The following is a 19928-nucleotide window of genomic DNA, read 5'->3' as shown; positions in this document are numbered from 1 at the left end:
GGAATTTGTAGCAAAAATAAAGAAGTCCTAGTGCCGTAAAATCCGTAGTTTTGCTTCGTTCGGCTGACTCAATCGACTTACCACATCGTCTCAGCGCTGTAGCTATAGCGAGAGCGCAGTATGATTCATGCACCGCGACCGCACATAGTACATCGCATAGAAACACCACACACTGTTCGATCGCTATCATCGCACGTGTTGCATGTCCCAGCCACAGAACTCTCTGTGGTCCCAGCTAGCAGCAGCAACATCGCGCTAGTTTTGCATGACAGTCGTTTTGTGATATTCTCATGCCCAAGTATATGCGAAACATACTACGGAAATCGTGAAAGTGAATGTCCCGTAAGTTTAGATGATGATATTTTTTCTTTCTTTCTTTCTTTCTTTCTTTGTTTCTTTCTCGTGTTCTCCGGCTTTCCCACACAGACGGAAATAATATCACGAAGCCGGAAATTGGATACCAAAATATGAAAAAGCCGGAATTCCGGCTACTGCTGGAAAACTGGCATCCCTGTTCTTGACATAATCAAAACAAATAATTCTTTATATAATTTCTCAAAATACTCAAAAGATGGCCTAAGTCAACACTTTCTACAAAGATTGCATACGGCAATCTTTACTAGCCTAAACAAGTTTTCTAGAGCTATCAGTTCCCCCTATGACGATGACTTCGATTGCGTTTTGAACTTGTATCGAACTACTTTCAAAACAGCTATTACCTTTATATTTCGATTAATAAACCAGTCTTTTGAATTCATAACCAACATTCGTAATCGTAACCATACAGTAACACAATACTGCATGTCAATAAAAGTTGGAAAATGTAAATGCTATAATAAATGAGTAACGATTATCTTCATACATTCTAATTCCTAAGTGATGTGGCTACGAAAATGACACAGCTTCAAGCAAATAAAAGTAAAAAGGAATGGGATATACTTCTAAAGATAGTACCACGCTGTACAATGCATTTCAATGTATTTGGTAATGTTTGGTTACATTTCTGTGCGCTTTACGCACGGAAATAAGGCAGATTGATGCTATTAACATGCTAACACACAACGCATCCAAAATGTTTTTTGAAATACACCATGATAAGGCCAAGTAAAAAAAGAAAGTAGTTTCTCGTCCGGGTTTTTTGAGCAAGGCGATGAGGGAGGTCCTTACTATTTGATATCTTACTATTTTTTCGAGGATTGTCAAAATGAAAGTAACATGTGTTTCTCGGCCGGTAATTCTTAAAAAGGTAACGAGAGAGGGCTTTACTATTTTCTATATCCAATTTATGAAATGAAATATCACTCTGGTATGCGGTAGCTGTGTTATGAGAGACCAGGACCCAAGTGTATGTCTTGCCAGCACTCTGTGCATTTTCAAACAAAAATATTATGTACAATACTTGAAATGAAACTTCATGCATGCAGAAATACATTTGCTTTTCCTTTCCACTACAGATGTCAAGGGAAAACTACCATCTTAATACTGGTATTTAGTGTTGTAATGGCATTTCTGATACCAGTGTACTTGCAATTCTGATGTATTGTGCTATTAATTGAAACAGGTATAAAACACTCTATCAACAAATGTACGACTGAAATAAATTCCATGATATTCAAAACACTGCTTTATTTATCATTGGTGTTTGTGACTTTTTGTGTCCACACAGCTGCGCTGTAGGCCTATCTTCATCTCTTCACAGTACAATTGTAGCACATTCAACTGGAAACTGGCTGGTACATGGATGTCAAAATGATACTGTTATGGCATTAAACATTTAAAGATGTTTCTTCATGTTCTAAAAAGACATTTGATAATCACTCATCATTTGGATGATGAATGATTCAATCACACTACAGGTGATACGACTCACGGCCGTGTCCATGAATTTACATCGTATAGAAAAGTATCCCGCAGAAATACGAGACAAACCAGAATCCGTGGAAGAGTTATTCATTTTGTAGATACACCCATTTAATAATTCTACATTTGCTGGAAAAGCGCATTCATATTCTCTTCAAAATAGAATACTAGTATATCGCCGTCAGATGCAACGTTACAGAGCAGAGTGTTTGGGCCTCTACACATTCGAATGTGTTCATGCCTGCGTGCAGACAGCTGACAGACCAGGGCCCTGTTTCATAAAAGATGTTAGGATGGCAACTCATGCTGGAATGTCAATTTCCAATAGCAACAGCCAATCAGGAAGCTGGATTCTTGTCGTTACCATGACAATTGTCATTCCAGCAAGAGTTGTCATCGTATCAACCTTTCATGAAATGGAGCCCAGGGGGATGGGGACCCTGACAGCTACAGACAAGCATACGCGGCCGGCACGGCCACTGCACTGCACGGGCACCGTACCTTCCGACACTGCACACACATGCACATAGTCACAATGACATGAAAATGTATACATATACAAACTCCTCACAAGCATTTGCACAGTACAATTCATCCGCTTAAAATATGAGAAACGGGGAAAAATACGAACAATGCGCGAAATATGCGTGGAATATCAGCGATTGTTCGAAAAAAATGTTGCCGCTATCGCGTTCACAACGTACCGAGTGCGCTGTACATATACATCACAGCCCAGGCCCGCCGCGCGCCCACCCAACTACAGTTCGACTGCTTTGTGGGTCATTCCTTCTTGCCGAGCTCGCGCAGTGTGAAATGCATGCGTTATATTACATACGCACTACAGAAGCTACAGCTGTACTAAGTAGAGGACGCAAGGCGTATTTAGCAATGAGAAATCACGATTGGTAGGTGAATTGTCGATATTGTTTTTTTTCGGCGGCCGAAAAAATAGTAAATATCAAAAAAGTCGATGCGGCAACTGAAATTCGATGCGGGCGGGGAGCGGGCTGGGACGAGAATTATGAATTTCTTGGTATTTTCAGCGCCATTTTGAAAATAGTAAATAGTAAAAAAATCGATGCGGCGGCCAAAATCGATGCGCGCGAGGACGAGAAACTGGTTTCTTTTTTTACTTGGCCTAATATAATGTTTTAGTATACGGTTTGAAACTTTGAATTTGCGAGTCCTTCATAAAGTTATAAGCAGGGTTATTACATTATCAAGCAAAAATTAAAGTATTTAGGGATTCGGATTTGCGCAGAAGACTAACAGTGCTATTATATGGCGATCGTTCGCAACAGAGACAATCCTCTTCGATAGATATACAATGTAATTCTGTTTTCATGAATTGAAAGAGAAACGAAAAGAAGTCAACTTTTTAACTTCATTTAGCTTTCTCACCAATTGAACTTGATTTGATCTGCCATGCATGATACCGCTGTGTGTTCTATTAAATTTATTAAATTATTTAATCGGCGTGCTTGTTTTTTATGCAGAATATCACAGGTAGGTTTAATTCTTTGAAGTTCATAATGTTTGTACATATGGCGTGTTCGTTGTTTTGTATTTTAATTTTTGTAATATATCATGTGTCCATTATCTGATTCTGACAACGAAAATATGGCGACTGTTTAAATGCGGAGCATGTACTGGAAAACTGTAATGTCTCCTGCCAGTATAGACAAACTTATTTCTAGTCTATCCCCGATTGAAATGGAAATGAAAAAACAAAAACAAAAACGAAGTTCGACTTTCAGTAGATTTCAACCGTTTTGTATAGTGCCTGATTCATGTAATGGACACAATTCTTTAGCACATATAAAGCAATCACACAACTTTCGGGAATAGATATATATGTCTTAATGATTGTATTTCATGGAAGAAAACTCGTCTCCTTGCCCGAATTTTAGCTTTTTCCTGTTCAAGCTTGCATGAAAGAAATAGTTGAACATCAATCGCAATCATTAAGAGAGGCACATCCTTAAAAATAAGCACATACTGAGACACACTACAAAATAAAAACGGGCCTTTTATCACTATTGACAACGCATGACATTGAAATGCTTTTTTTTTCCCGGGGGGGGGGGGGGGGGGGGGTTAATGCAATTGATTATTCTGAAGGTTCGTTAATCACACAATGAAATATGGTTCGCTATTAGCTTAGGTTCGTTAACAAGAAAATTAAATGCGGTTCCTTTCCGGTGGTTCCTTTACTCGAAAGTAATCAAGCAATCATTTTTTCTAGTAAGGTTTGTGAACACAAAACTAAGTGAAGAAGGCCTGATAAGTATTAATTCTGAATGTTTGTCAGTATTATTATCTATACTCCACTTCTCAAATGCAGAAAGATTGTAACTGCAAATGTGATGTAAAAAAAAACCATTCAGCTTAAGCTACAAGTTAATGTTTTTTTTTATATGCTATGGTATTACAAAAGTGACTGAGAATAAGAAGTATATTTATGATACAATCATTGTAAACCCAACGTGAAGCCGTCAAGCCTACATCAACCTTTGCTTCTGATACGCATAATATGTGCAGCATTGGCAAGCGTGATAAGATACAATTACTGTGGACGCAACGCCTATAAAGGAAATGTGCCTAATATGGCAGGAATTCAGAATGTTACGGCTGTAGCATTATACAGCTCCAGCAGAACAGACGCGAAAGCAGTCTTTGATGCTCTGCAACATTACGACCATGTGCGTAATTTGAGGGTTTTACACAGGATGTAAGTACACGTAAAGAACACGATCTCAAAAGACGATCTATCGTTAATTAACTTCATTGACTTTTTCTACCGATGCTGTCTTTTGAACCCCCGCCTACAATAGGTTCTCAGGTTCTATTTAGGTATTGGTACTTGCTAAACGCATCCTCTTTAGTTTCCATTGACAACAACATGGGAGGAGAATGGAAGCGATGAATGCCCTCGCTAAAAGACGCTTCTCGTAAGACGCATTGCGTGCCCGCCTACAATAGGTTCTCAGGTTCTATTTAGGTATTGGTACAAGATTGTACTCGCTAAACGCATCCTCTTTAGTTTCCATTGACAACAACATGGAAGGAGAATGGAAGCGATCGACGCCCTCGCTAAAAGACGCTTCTCGTAAGACGCATTGCGTGCCTTTTTTTTTCCTACTGTTTCCTATTGTTTGTGAGTTAAAAACTTGCGGCAAACCACAACGCAGCCGACACACAACGCGTATACCGACTCATTCATGCGGCGGCAGCGGCACGGACACAAACGCACCGAAGTTTACATTCGGGCTGCCGTATTGGTCAGAATCCTTAATGACACACCTGTCCTGCAATTGGTTAATTATCTTACATACCCAAGCTATCGCCTTATACGGTAGTGCGTGCGATGGAGTGTAATCGCCGTCGCTAAGCAGGACTGTTGTATTGTTTCGTCCCGTGAAAGAAACAGGTTGTGAGCTTGAACATAGCCTAAACTTTGAGAGCGATTTTCTCCGTTATTTAGAAAATGGACTGACATCATAAACGTAGTTAATATTCGTTTTTATGATCTATAGGGATGTCGAAATGAGTTGTATTACATATCAGTGTAAAGCTTAGAGTCCGTAGAATTCACATATAGGCATATCTACGATTTCATTTTTTGCGACTTTTGACTCATTCCAATGGAGCGCATCACATTTGGTACACTGTACATGACAGGAAGGTTCTGAGACTACAGTCTAGTTTGAACATTCTTATTCAAGCACCTCAATCATTATTTATTTGTTTGTTTGTGTTTTTACTACACCTGTTGATATAATAAATGTAGAAGAGTTGTGCAGTTTTCCACACAACAATCTCTCCTGGTCAGTAATTTACTCAACAGGTGCAGTGGGCCACCCTAATTTGCATCTCTTTATCTGTCCACTCTGTTTGAATTACAAATGGATTTTTATGATTGTCTGTAAATATGGCCAGTGAAAGTCAAATGTTTTACCCTCCAGTTGCATTGATTCGCTAGAGTTATGCCTTGAAACCTTCCGAGCTTTCGAAGTTTTGCAAGAACTTGATATGAGTGCACAATATACGAAATATGATGGGATAACAAAAGAGATACGAACACGGCTTGAAATCAGACTCAAGATAGACTGATTTTTTTTTATTTTAAATTTCTGATTGTGCCTTGGCCGATTTTCAATAAACACTATCTTGTGTTTATAGTCATGAAAGTGCAATCCCTACATGGCAATAGTATCAGATTGGGCCATTGTGTAGTTTTTAAGATATCTAATACACTGAATTTCTCCAGTAGTTGTTTGGGATCTTTTGGGGGTAATGGTCGAGGACTTTTTAATCGGTCTCACAGCAATCACATCACACAGCAGCATCATGGCAAGTCAACATTATTAATTCACAGGAATCACAATTGATTGTATTCTCAGGAATCACAATTGAATTGTCTGCGAAAGAGAAACTCTATCATCGTGCTCGCTAATTCGGCCACCCATCAGAACAGTCCACCTGACTCAATACATAATCTGTAATGAACGCACGAAGCCCTACAGCAATCATCTGCAAATTTATTTGCACCACTCGCAAGAAAGTTTGGAAAAGTCCTTGCCATTGCTTTCATTCCATTGCAGGAGGGCCAGAATTTAAAAGAAATGGTGGGGGAGGTTGTAAGTGCACCATCTCATTGCCAAAATGTTGTGTCTACATCCTTTTATACTTAGACACTTAAGGAATCTTGAGGCATGATGTAAAGGTTCGATGCACTTGATCACAAGCACACACTTTTGATGATAAGTGTACTAAATGTATATGGAAAGGCATCGAGCAGCAAAATGATATATTTGCCCCCTTCCCCCATTCTTATGGGGGAGGGCAACTGCCCCCTTGCCCCCCCCCCCCCCCCCCCCCCCCCCCCGAATTGACGCCAATGCTCCTTGCTGAGTAAAACTGTATCACAGGCCTGCAAATCATCAAATATCTGTATACATACAGGTGCATGATGCAGTAAGCCATTGTGCAATATGCCCCCTTACTTGTTCCTGTAGGGTTGATGTCAACAGATACAACACCAAGCTGGTGTCCTTCCAGGGTCCATTTCAGCTTCAGTTCATCATTTTCCCTGTGATGAAACATAACAAGCACACAAACTTGATTTTAAGGTGATTATGCAAGACCAGGATTGCTTATTCACATGTACAAGGGAGTCCTACTATATAGCTAGTTCAGATACAAGAATCTGCTTTTAGTGATGTAAATAGTTTTATTATTATCATTATTAATACTATTAAAGGACAAGTCCACCTTCATAAACAATTAAATTGAGACATTGCGGCAATATTAGTAGAACACATTGGTGAAAGTTTAAGTAAAATTGGGCAATCCGTTCAAAAGTTATGAATTTTTGAAGTTTTAGTTCCGGGATTGCTGGATGTGAAGACTACTACAGCTTGTGATGTCACACCATGTAGAACAATATAAAGAAAATATAAAAGAAAAATCAACATATTTTCGTTTTTCTCACATAATAAAACAGCACATGACTTGCCTCTTTCAGAGGGCAGGGGGAATAATATTCAGCATATGTCAGTTACAAGCTAAAGAAATGTTAGTATGCTCGGTTTTCAGTTCACCATGTGTGAGTCCTTAAAGACCTAATAAAATGCGTGCAAAATGTTTTAATATGCAAAAGAAATGTAAAATATATGTCATGATTATCAATGTAAATATGTTGTCAGTGACGTTCCGGTTTTTATCGCTTCTAGAAACTCCCCAAAATATCACATTTTTGGAGGACCTCGTTGCAGCTTTTGCCAAAAAGATACGTCACATGACCAACACCCCTGAACCGATTGATGACGTATAAGCATGGAGTTGTGCTCAGTTAGCAGACGCCGCTCAGCACGAGCACTTACAATTACTAGCTTGGTACACGCGCATACACGTTAGCTAGCCCGGCCAGACCCGGGCCCCGTGGGATGTGCGCTCCCAGTCGACCCACTGACTGTCAACATGTACACATTAGTACCACGTACATTATCACTAAGTTAGCTTGCACAAATACCTGGTACCTAGAGCATAATGTCTTCCCCTATATGGGTAAACTTCGACATTGATGATGATGATGATGATGAAGACTGGAGCTCTGATGATAGCGGAGAAGAGGAGGCACATGAAGTTGAAGGGGAAGATGGGGAGGGAGAGGCAGCCGATGAACCAGAACGTTATTGTGGGGCTGCACCTTATCGATATGAACCAGCTGCATCTCCCCTGCTGCCAGTGCAAGAGCGAATGAACATGGCACTAAGTCCGAGAATAGACCTCACGGAAACAATCGCCTGGGAAATACAGAGTGGTATGTGTGATATGCCCTCATATAGTTTAACGTTATAAAGGATATACTGTATTCTACATGATTGACATTGTAAGTTGTAACTGTTTGTCTGGTAAGTAGTAGAAGAACAGACCCAGCTCGCTCACAAAGTGAGCGGCCACCCGGCCGCCGCAAGCGGGAGCGTCCCGGCCGTGGCCTGGCCCGTCGGCCGGCGCTAACAAGTTAAACTACCAGTAGTAGTCTAGTAGTAGTAGCAGTCTACTAGTAGTAGTAGTCTACTAGTAGTAGTAGCCTACTAGTACTACTACTAGTAGTAGTACTATTACCACTAGGTCTAGTAGACTAGTAAGCAGTAATAGCAGAATCTTTGGTAGTAGTACAGAGGCTACACTCTAGTGCTAGGGGGATATGTTACAGGGTGGGTCGTGGCTCAAAAAAAAAAAAAAAGAAGAAAAAAAAAAAGGCCTAACCAGTTTGTCTGCAATATTTGTCAGGTATTTGTTATCAGTAATTTAGATGCGCCATTTTCTAAGAAAAACAATACCAAGAATGATCGTCAATTTTGGTCGAGTAGTTTTTGTTTTATGCTACAAATCATACTGTGGAAGGAAGCCCCACCGCCGTGCTTATCTACCGATGAACGCCACGGTGGGGCTGAATTCACGAGTAGGTCTAGGCCTATAAAGCAGGCGAGTCGCCGTAGTATTAGTACAGACACGCAGTGGTGGTGGGGCTACCGTGAAATAGGCCCCACTGCAGTGCGCCTGCACCGTACCCGTGTGTTTATAGCAAGCAAGGGTAGGTCCTAGGGTTTAGGGTTAGGTAGGGTTGTATTTATGGTTAAATTGGCCGTTAAATTAGTCGAGGGACATATTAGGAAGTCATTTTCGCCGTATTAATGAGTATTGACTGCGGAAGGCAGCCCCACTGCCGTGCTAACCTACCGATGAACGCCACACGGTGGGGATGAATTCACAAGTATTTAAACAGGCAAGTCGCCGTAGTATTAGTACAGACACACAGTGGTGGGGCCTATTTCACGAGTTTGCCGAAAATAATGGATATCCAAGCGTACCACAGTTGTAATCTGTATTATTGGCAGTATTAAATCTGATACAATTCATTAAATATTCTTTTGTCTAAAGGCTTAGCCAATGACAATAGTGCAGCACAGCACCTGCTATGCGCTCGCTAGCCGCTCCCCCGCCAGCGCTAGACGCCGCCGGCCGGCTGTCGCTGCGCTGCGCTAGCATAGCCTTGCTAGCTCGCTGGCTATGGCTAGGCGAGGCTGGTCAGACAATCAATATCGACAACTCCGATCTTAGACGGCATCACAATTTAGAAGTGATAGTGCGCTGCATGCGGCGAAAGTATAGAAAGTTTTCCAAAACCGAGGAAATTCATCCATTATGTTAACAAATATAGAACAAAATTCAGAACAGTAAAAAATCCCGCACGACCATAGAATTACTTAGAATTTAATATTTAATATTATTACATCATTAAGAAAAAAATGTCTAAACCATTTTATTAGGTCTTTAAACGGACTGTTAGAATGACAGAAGGAAAGAGAAGGTAAGATAAGAAACAAGAAATTAAGCGAGAGTATTCTTTCTGGAGTTTGTGTAGTCCTGAAAAGGACTGTGAACCGAAGAGGGATAGAAGAGCTAGGAGAAAGACTCAACGTTTCAGACAGTTCACTGTCCATCCTCAGGAGTGAGAGAAAGCTGGAGATGCAGGGGATTAAGTAGGTACGATGCAGACGTGGGTGATCCAAGCCGGCGTGGCGGCGGCGGTGTGTATGCGGACGTGGGTGTGGACTATGGGGTAGTACGTGTCATGGGCACATGTGAGTGGGCGGAGGTTGTAGAGGGAGGTAGTGATGCGTGTCGGGAGAGTAGCAGGCCGGGTGTCGGGTGAATTGGCGTTGTTGGGAGCTGTGTTGGGCAGCAGGCGTGTTGAGATGGTCTCATTGTGTAAAACCGGAAACCAGATGTTGTTGATGTGGAGGCCAGTGTCTTGGGGAATGGTGTTGTGTCCGTGGATTTCTATGGCTTCTCTGATTCTTCTGGAGTGCCATTGTGGGATGGAAGAGATGAGGTGGCTGTTGTTCCAGTTGATGCAGTGGTCTTCTTGTTGTGCATGTTTCACGATGGCTGATTTCTCCCAGTTGCAAAGTTGTTGGCAGGTCGTGTGTTCTTTCAGTCTGATGTTGAAGTTGTGGCCTGTCTCCCCGATGTATAATTTGCCGCACTCGCATGGTATGCTGTAGACGCCTGGTTGCTTGTTGGCCGGGTTCTTGTCTTCGTGAGAGTGGAGGATGGAATGTAGCTTGTGGGAGAAGCGATGTCTGACTTTGATGTCGTCTGTTCCTGGTCGCCGAGTTGGTAGGCCCATCTGATGAGGGTGGTGGGCACAGATTGTCGAACGGATTGTCGAACGGATGGGTGGTGGTGGGAGCTCACAGTCCTTTCCAGGACTACACACACTCCAGAAAGAATACTCTCGCTCAATTTCTTGCTTCTTATCTTACCTTCTCTTTCCTCCTGTCATTCTAACAGTCCTTTTAAGGACTCACTCATGGTGAACCGAAAACCGAGCATATGCTATGATTTTCCTTCCCAGCATGGTCATTTATAGCATACTTGTATGTTTGGCTTGCAGATGCCCTCTGTGATCGTGTGTATGATTGTCCATCCAATTTTTGGCAATCCTTTTTGTGTTCATCAATTCAGGTACTTAATTTGCAACTGGTTTCCCCGATATATTGGGCTTGGCAGAACGGCAAGGGATGACATACACTCCTCGTGCTTTGTCCATTTCTTTGATTTTGTCCTTTGGGTGAACCAGTATGTCTCTAAAGCTTGTTGCAAGGCTTCATTGCTGTAGATATACGTTTCTTGAAAATCCTGCTGATTGCCTCTGATAAGCCTTTGATGTAGGGGATGACTACCGGATACTTCTTGGAGTGGTTACATCTTTCTTTTGTTGTTTGGTGGTCGTTCTGTTGTTCTTGTCTTTTTGTTTCAACATCCATCAGGGATAGCCACATTGTAACAGAGCAGTAGAGATGGTGGTGGTCTCTTCCTAATTGTCTTTGGGGTCAGATATTACTGTTTCACAGCGGTGGAAGAGAGTGTGAACCACCCCCTAACCCCTAACAATCATACACATGATCACAAAGGGCATCTGCAAGCCAAACATACAACAAGTCTGCCATAACTGACCATGCTGGGAAGGAAAATCATGTCATCAACTGGGAGGGGTCGCAGTTAGTAGTGAGAGAGAGCCAGGACCTGAACAGATGCATCAAGGAGGCCATTTGGATTTAAAGAACCCCCCACAATATGAACCGGGATGGGGATGCATACCAACTGACATTTATGATGGCGCTATCACTTGGATGTCACACCTGGGTAATTGCTGATTGGCGACAAATCATCAGTTGCCAATTAGCCATCGTTTGAGAAAGATGACAGCCCGTCGTCGAAACTGTCACAAGTATATACAACTTTTGGATGTGTTTAGAGAACTCTTTACCTATGTCCCTAAATGTATTCCTGTCCGTCCAGGTGCTGAAATTGTGGACACTCTTCACCTCAGCACTCTTCCTTCACTTAGGGGGTAATTTTGGTAGCTTCCCTTCCTAAAGCATGTGATAGGGGGGTAATTATGTGGCCTCCCTTCCAAAACCCTAAAATAGGGGGGTAATTCTGTTGGCTCCCCTTCCAAAAGCCCGCGAAAGGGGGTCAAAATCCTAACCCCTTTCCCTCCGAATAGGGGGTATTTCTAAGAATCTGGAACGAGCATATGTGTATTGTTGACCACCTGAGTGGGGGGGGGGGGGGGGGGGGGGGGGGCCTAAGTTCATACAGTGTATGTTTATAGGTGTGTTCCAAGTGCACAGATACATGTACAATCAGGGCCCTAACATAACATGGAAAATTAGCCAGACCCCAAATCTTGTTATAACAGGATCCTCCTGTACTCAAAAAAATTATTGCTTCACTGGCTCTTGGCTGAGGTTATGTGCAGAAGTATCATGCTTATTATCCCGCTGAAGACTACTCTTGAGTATACATGGACATACTGTATGTCCATGGGAAATGCATGTTGTAGAAAAATCAGCCCATCCTCAATGGGTTAATCCAAGTGATTGTGAAGTATTGCAAGGGTCCTACAGGCCCGTAGATTAATTCATACCAATTCCAGCACTTGACGAAGTCATCAACAGAGCCAGTTACAATGTTTTCCACTCCATCTCTGTCACTCTTCATCCATGCCACACACCAGATGCTGTCTTCATGGGCCTGTTCTTGCTTGTACACAACACTATACTGTAAGGAAGAAAGCAAATAGTTGTACTAGTAATGTCTGGATAGAGCTAATGACTACATATCATAGATTGCATTACCCAGAAAAAATACCTTGTTTAGCACATGAAATGACCTGCATCAGTGTACGGGCATTTTGCGTCTATGATCTTCAATATTGTATAACTATATTTCATGCTGAATTTCAACTTCAAATATTGGAGCAAAGCTTCCTTCTAATAATCACAATTTAAATCAGTATAGATGTTCCTTGAAACATGCTATTCAAGGCTCAACATCAGTGGTAGCTCGGGGCCCACAGATATACATTGTATATGTCGGTGTTTGGTCACCACTTTTTAAGAAATTATATAATTTGGTGGCCCGATTAGGCCATTTTTGTTTTTTGTTTTTTTGGTTATAATACATTGTTTTTATAATTAGTCCAAGAGCATTAGGTCAAAAAAGTCCAAAACCTCGACATTTTTGGTAACAAGCTGATTTTTTCAGGATAGATCCTGAAAAATGTCTTGAATAACATACTAAAAGTCCTCATAAATCCTCTTTGAGCGTTTTCCGCAATCCAAGATGGCGTCCAAAATGGCCGCCATTTCCAGAAATTCTTATAACTTTTCAACTAGAGAACCAAAATACAAAATTTAAATGTCTAAATATATGTTTTGAAGCATGAAGAACTAAAAAAAAAACACATATCAAAAGATGTTGATGCACGCAAGTACCGAAATCCAAGATGGCGTTCAAAATGGCCGCCATTTTCTGATTTTGTTTTTTTAATAGCTTTTCAGCCAGGTAACCCAAATACAAAATTTAAATGTCTAGATATGTTTTAAAGGATGAAGAGCTCAATAAAATACATATTAAGAGATGTTGAAGCTGACAAGTACCGTAATCCAAGATGGCATCCAAAATGGCCGCCATTTCCTGAAATTTGTATAACCTTTCAACTAGGAAACCCAATACACAGTTAAAGTGTCTTAAATGTTTCGAAACAAGAAGAACTCAATAAACTACATATTTTAAGAGATTTTGATGCACGCATCATGTACCGATTAAACCGCTTGAACTCTTCTTAAAATGCAAAATGGCATGCAAAATGGCCTGCAGTCACAATTCTATCTCACAATTATGTAAGTAAATGTCAGTATAGTTTATAAGAAACTTTTAACTTAAAAAAAAATAATTCTTAAATGTGTAACGTATACAAATAAAACAACATTTGTATGTTAAATTTAAGGAGTGTGTCCTTGTTACGAGAGAAACATTTCACCATCAGATTTGTTGCTAAACAGAGAGCCTACTAGAAAGTAATACTACAACAAACTTACAAAGCAAGCTTCGGATTGGTGTGTTTTGACCTCCGTCCATCCAGTACATGTACATGCACAGCCACGAAAGCGCCGTGTATAATTATCCATGCCATTGCAAAGCACATGCCTTCGCGAACATTCTTCTCCCCTACATAAGCAAAGCCATGTGCTCGCTTGCAATTCCTACTCGACTCACATCCAATAAAAAACATGCCTCGCTCATACAGCCCAGGCTGTGTGCGTTGTTTAATCTCAGTCATACACTCTGAGGGCAAAGTCCATTGTTATCGCGCGCCTTCGGATCTTGTTATCTACTGTCTTTGGTTTCAACTTTCAATACAGCTGTACACTGTGATCTGTGTGTACGTCACAATCTTCCTCAGTTGTGACTGGGCAAAAGTTACGGGATTGAAATGAGGGCTATGAACAGTTACGTATTCAGTGAAATGGGGGAGAGAGTGGGAGGGAGAGCGTGAAAGATGAGAAGGGTTCAATGTATGTGCGTAGTATCTTTTTACCACATCGTTTATTTTCGTCACCTCAAACATGAGATAAAAATTTGGAGCTAGCCCCTTTTTATTACCAACGCATTTGATGTCTACCATGAGATGAGTTCTAGTCAAAACTGTCAGTTATCACTTGAGAAGTAAAAACAATTCTTTTTGATATTTGTGCTACATAAATGTTCAAAATTAGTATCTACAGGTGCTACAAAATAATGTGTAATTCATCACATGACAGTTAATTTCTTTGGTATAGTATATTGCTCCACCTAAACATATTATAGTGTCTAAATCATCTTTTTCATTTCGTGTAGATCAAGGAGGTACTAGGCGAGCCTAGTACATCCTTGGTGTAGACTTGGTAAAATTATATAATAGATAAAAATAAGAGAAAATGGCAGTCATAGTTATTGGTACATGGAGGGATACTCCTCTCCCACACAAGGAATCATTTTCATTTTCTTTTACTCGAAAGTAGAACATATAGTGCAAACGTTTGGTAACATATTGAATTATTTCCATCAAAGAGTAGGAAATACATAAAGTAGTATTCAGGGAAATGGGCAATATACGGGAGGGTGTGGAAGGGGAATGCCCTCCCCCTCCCCCCCCAAAACACGAGGGAGATTTTGCCTTTTTAGACTTGATATTTAGACATCTGATGCACCCTATTGGTGAAATATTACATTTACGTTTCCATCGAAAAAGCAAAAAAAAAAAAAAAAGATATAGAATCGTGGCAGTGCGCGGTCATAGGGTTGCCCGCTCCCACACGAGGGAAAATTTCGTATTTTCAGACTGAAATTCACACATCTGTTGCACCCATTTGGTGAAATATCCGATATTTGTTTTCTATTTGAAAACGTTACAAAAAATATGTATTCAGGAAAGTGTCGGGGAGGGGGAAGTGTGAGAGGAGAATACTCCTTCCCATACAATGTAGATTTTGGCATTTTCCAATTTGAAATTCAGAGATATAGCGCACTCTTTTGGTGAAATATCTGAGATTTGTTTTTGTCCTAAAAGTAAGAAAATATATTTATGGAAATATGCGGGGGGTGGTGTATGAGGTGATGCACCCTCCCACAAAATGGAGTGTTTTTTGGAGTTTTTTTTTTGTTCCGGAATATGGTGCGCACTATTGGTAAAATATTAGATTTTTGTTTCTATTAAAAAGTGTAAGTAGAATAAAGACTAGTATATTAAAGGCAATGAGCTAGTAGAAGATGTGGGGGGGAGTCACTTTCGGCTGGAGGGAGTTTTGCATTTCTTTGATCGTCATTAACTGGCCTAGTGCACCCTTGGTGTTATATTGATTGTCCATCCTCAAAAAGTACCTAATTCATAGTCTCAATATCCCAATCCCCTCCAACACGAGGGCGCTTTTACACTTGAATTGAAATGAAAATGATTATATCATTTACACACATTTGATGGAATATTTGGGAATTGTTAATCAAAGGGGTATTTAATTCATATTGGGGAAGTGAGCGGTGGAAGGGTTAGGAAGAGCAAATTACCCTTCAATATGAGGGAACTAACTTTTGCAATTTGTAAATGAATTATTTAGTGTACACTTTTTGATGACATATTCGGAAATTTGTTAATTTAAAAGATGTACAAAGTCTATGGAAAGGGGCCGAGCGAGTGACATTTAGCATTTTTATGATTGCCATTCAATGTCAAAGTGCAAATACTTCAGGTTGAATATTTGGAAAATTATGACTGTACAGGTCGTGCTTCATGATCTCTGAATAAGTACTTCGTTGGGTTCCTTATTGTCTCAAAATTAAATTTAAGTGCTTATCGCGGTTACCTACATGTAGTTGCAGAGTTATGGGCAGCCATTTTGGACACCATTTTGGATATCTGAAAGTGCTTAAGTGCTTTGTTTGTGTTCCAAAATCTCTAAATAAGTCTTATATTTGGTTCCTTGTGACTCAAAATGTATATATCGACATTCTAAGTGTGTACAGTTGAAATCTACTTGCAAAATTATGAGAAAAAAAAATTAGGAAATGGCGGCCATTTTGGACGCCATCTTGGATTACGGTACTTGCGTGCTTCAATAACTCTTAATATGCACTTTATTGAGTTCTTCACCCTTCAAAACATATATTTTGACATTCAAATTTTGTATTTAGGTTACCTGGCTGAAAAGTTTTAAGAATTTCAAAAAATGGCGGCCATTTTGGACGCCATCTAGGATTGCGGTACTAGCGTGAATCAACATCTCTTAATATGTCTTTTATTGAGTTCTTCATGCTTCAAAACATATATTTAGATATCTGAATTTTGTATTTGGGTAAGGGCCTACCTGGCTGATAAGCTATAAGAATTTCTGAAAATGGCGGCCATTTTGGACGCCATCTTGGATTTCGGTACTTGCGTGCATCAACATCTCTTGATATGTTTTTATTGACTTCTTCATGCTTCAAAACATATATTTAGACATTTACATTTTGTATTTTGTTCCTCTAGTTGAAAAGTTATTAGAATTTCTGAAAATGGCGGCCATTTTGGACGCCATCTTGGATTGTGGAAAACGCTCAAAGAGGATTTATGAGGACTTTTAGTATGTTATTCTAGACAATTTTCTGGACCTATCCTGAAAAAATCAGCTTGCTACCAAAAATGTCCAGGTTAAAACTAATACTCTTGGACTAAATGTGTTTTTCTCATCTAGAATATGGGGAGAATAACTCGCAGCTCAGTGCTTGAAAACTGCACGCATTTCAGCTATAAAGCTACTGCAACCATGGTTGCCAGATCACCATTGATTATTGCCAAACATAGCCTATTTTACAGCTGAAATCAGCTTTACTGTTTTTTTCTCACTTCCAAATTTCACGGTCAAATTCTATGAATCCATTGATAAAATGTATGACCCTTATGTTGAATATAATAATTTCATGCTTGTGTGGTGTCATGGAAAATCATATTTATGCCTCATCAATAATGAGTATGCTAGCCTATGAACACAGTCAAGTGTGTGATACTGAAGCCTTTTCAGTTAAATGAGAAATTGAGAAAGTTAGACAAGACGAAAACTACAAAGAAATGATAGATAGGAAGGAGAGGGAAATTTAGGTATAGATTCTACCTGAAAATGAAAGAAGAAAAGAAAGAGAAAGATATAAGTGGCAGCACACACTCGCGCATGCGCTCAACCGCTTTAAATTGAAGCTACAACCGCCAGCACAAGACTTGGCTGAAGAAAAGAGAAAAACAAATTTTAGCTTTTCAACGACACAATTGAAAAATCCGCTGTGTGGCTACATTCAGACCAAATGATCGACCCTTAGTGCATGCGCTGAACGTATTCTTACTGTGCTAGTGTACAGAACAGTTTTTCAAGTGATCAAGACTTCCAATGATATTCTGACATTTGTAAATTCTAAAAGTGATAAAACTTAACTTCTATTCGACTTTGGAGACTTAGATGCAAGTATTTTAGGTTATTGAATAACAAAACTGAGTTTGTGCGTGTTTGGAGATCACTTGACAAACAGGTGCGAAAGTACACTCGCGCCTAGTAATTTTTAGTACTTATGTTGGAATTTCGGGGTGATACTACCCTGTGGTGCGAGACCCCAAATCCTACATTCCGCAGCCCGAAAGCAAAAGTTGCAGTTAGCTCAATTCCTGACCACATTAGCACATGACGATTAGTGTATCGCTAAAATTTCTTTCTGCAAATCAAACGCAGTTCTCCAGGACTGGAGGAAGTCAACAAAAGAAGGAGAAGATACTCTGAGCTACTACTAGTCCTAGTATAGCGTAGGCCGGAGAGAGGTCAATCACCTCCGCGTAACTATAAAATTAACTGTTAAATTAAGTAAGCCTACTGGCAGTGGCAGTATAGTTGGGTGTCCAACACACTGACACCCTGTTTTTCTATCAATAGATACTTAAAATATCTCACAGTTTGTCTGAAGTTTCACTCACATGAAAAGATTCTGAATTTACAAACACACATTAAAAATGTGATTTGGGCAATTCCATGTTACTCACATTACACTTTTTAGGCGTCCCTGCATATTGTAATTGTCATATTTTTTGTACAGGAAGGTTTGACATACTCTCTGTTCTACAATAGATGCACAAGACCTTAGTGTACCATGCAATATTGATAGAATTTTACTAACCACATCTATACAGGAAATAAAGACAAAATACTTTCGTTACTCACGTTACATTTTTTGGGATGACATAAAAAGCCAACATGTCTTTATTCAAAAAGTGTCCTCATACTGGGTAGCATTTCAAACAACTGTTGTATGATTTATATAACTCATGTTGTGGTACTCAAATAATAGGGGGTAAAATTTTGAGAGCATTGGAAATATTTGACAGTAATAGCAAAATCTTTGTTACTCACCTTACACGTTACTCACGTTACATATAAGCTCATAATCACTACCACATAACTGACCATGAGAATTAGCTGGAAACTAAATGCTTTTGATGTATCTAACCTCTACAGATATTTTGTCCCTAAAATAAAACAATATTGGCACTCTTTCATACTTTTCCCACTGTCATACAGTCATATGCCACACATTTTACTTTACAGAATCCAAGTAACAACTATAAACCGAATGCAAGAAAATATAAAGTAGTTCTAGACACTACCTAGTTAATGCAGTGTGATAAAATATTTTACTTCTATTCCCTTTCACAGGAACTGAAATGTAAGTAGTTTTAATCATGAGTGAAACACTTGATTTCATAAATTGTAAACTACTTTAGAAATAACAGACAGTACATGTCTACAAATTACATCCAGCTACTGTTACCAGTGTGGACTTTCCACTCTATGTCAGGGCTGCCAACTCTCGTGCAATATAGCATACCTCCCAACCACCGTCACTTTGATTAGTCGCTTACAGTACTTACTGACACTACACTCCAAACTCTCACTCTAGTTTGGCAGCCCTGCTATGTACAGATGTATACAGTGACCCACCTCTTAACCTAATTTAACTAAAACCCCTTTCAGTTTGGGCTGAAAACAGGGGATGACGTCCGGACGTCGTGCCGTGTCTACCGTCGTCCACTGTTGATTTGAAAGATACCGAGGTAATGTCCTCCGGGTGAACACGGCACGAACACGGCGCGAACACGAGGTGACATTCACGCTAGACCGTCTAGCACGACTCTGGGGTGACCTCCGGAGGACATCCCGTGTTCACCCTTGTTCGCCGGCAATGTGAAATGTATCGGCACGACACGGGGTGACAAACCGAACCGGAAATCCCAGTCGCCGCATGCGAGCACGTGCTTTGTTTTGAGCATTGTACGGAACTACAGTTGTGTATGAGACATGGTACGGGATAACTACACATGGGGTCAATTTGTAAGATTGACGAAGCAAAAGCATTGATACAACCACCTTTTGAAATATTTCTATCTAAATATTTAATTTTAGAAAAGTTATTTTTTATTTCTTAAACTTAATAAATATTTAATTTAGTGTTTACTTAACTAAAAAAGTTTACAGTACATAACAATTCTTGTACAGTTTTCGCTGCTCGGTACACGTACATGTACGAGATCATCCAGGACGAGTTGCCACGGAAACGCATGCCGCGATCATCCCAGACGGGACGCTGTATGT

At 40.1% G+C, this 19928-nt stretch overlaps 1 protein-coding gene across 2 annotated transcripts in view; it reads right to left on the bottom strand.

The window, feature by feature from the left end:
* Window positions 1-19928, bottom strand: part of LOC139716308 (uncharacterized) — a 105056-nt gene that overhangs the window by 80533 nt on the left and 4595 nt on the right. Inside the window, exons 2-3 of one of the 2 annotated variants that reach the window (XM_071627868.1) lie at window positions 12368-12501; window positions 6867-6952 (exon numbers count right to left, since the gene is read on the bottom strand). In XM_071627868.1, the coding sequence (XP_071483969.1) occupies window positions 6867-6952; window positions 12368-12501 (220 nt within the window). The remainder of the gene's footprint in view (window positions 1-6866; window positions 6953-12367; window positions 12502-19928) is intronic. The other variant, XM_071627869.1, reaches the window with a different exon arrangement.

This window comes from Diadema antillarum, unplaced genomic scaffold (assembly GCF_040938485.1).
Source record: "Diadema antillarum isolate AM-2024a unplaced genomic scaffold, OU_Dant_1.0 scf00000063, whole genome shotgun sequence".
In the NCBI taxonomy this organism is placed as follows: Eukaryota; Metazoa; Echinodermata; class Echinoidea; order Diadematoida; family Diadematidae; genus Diadema; species Diadema antillarum.
The sequence above is the reverse complement of the archived record's forward strand: the minus strand, read 5'-3'. Positions and strand labels throughout refer to the sequence as shown.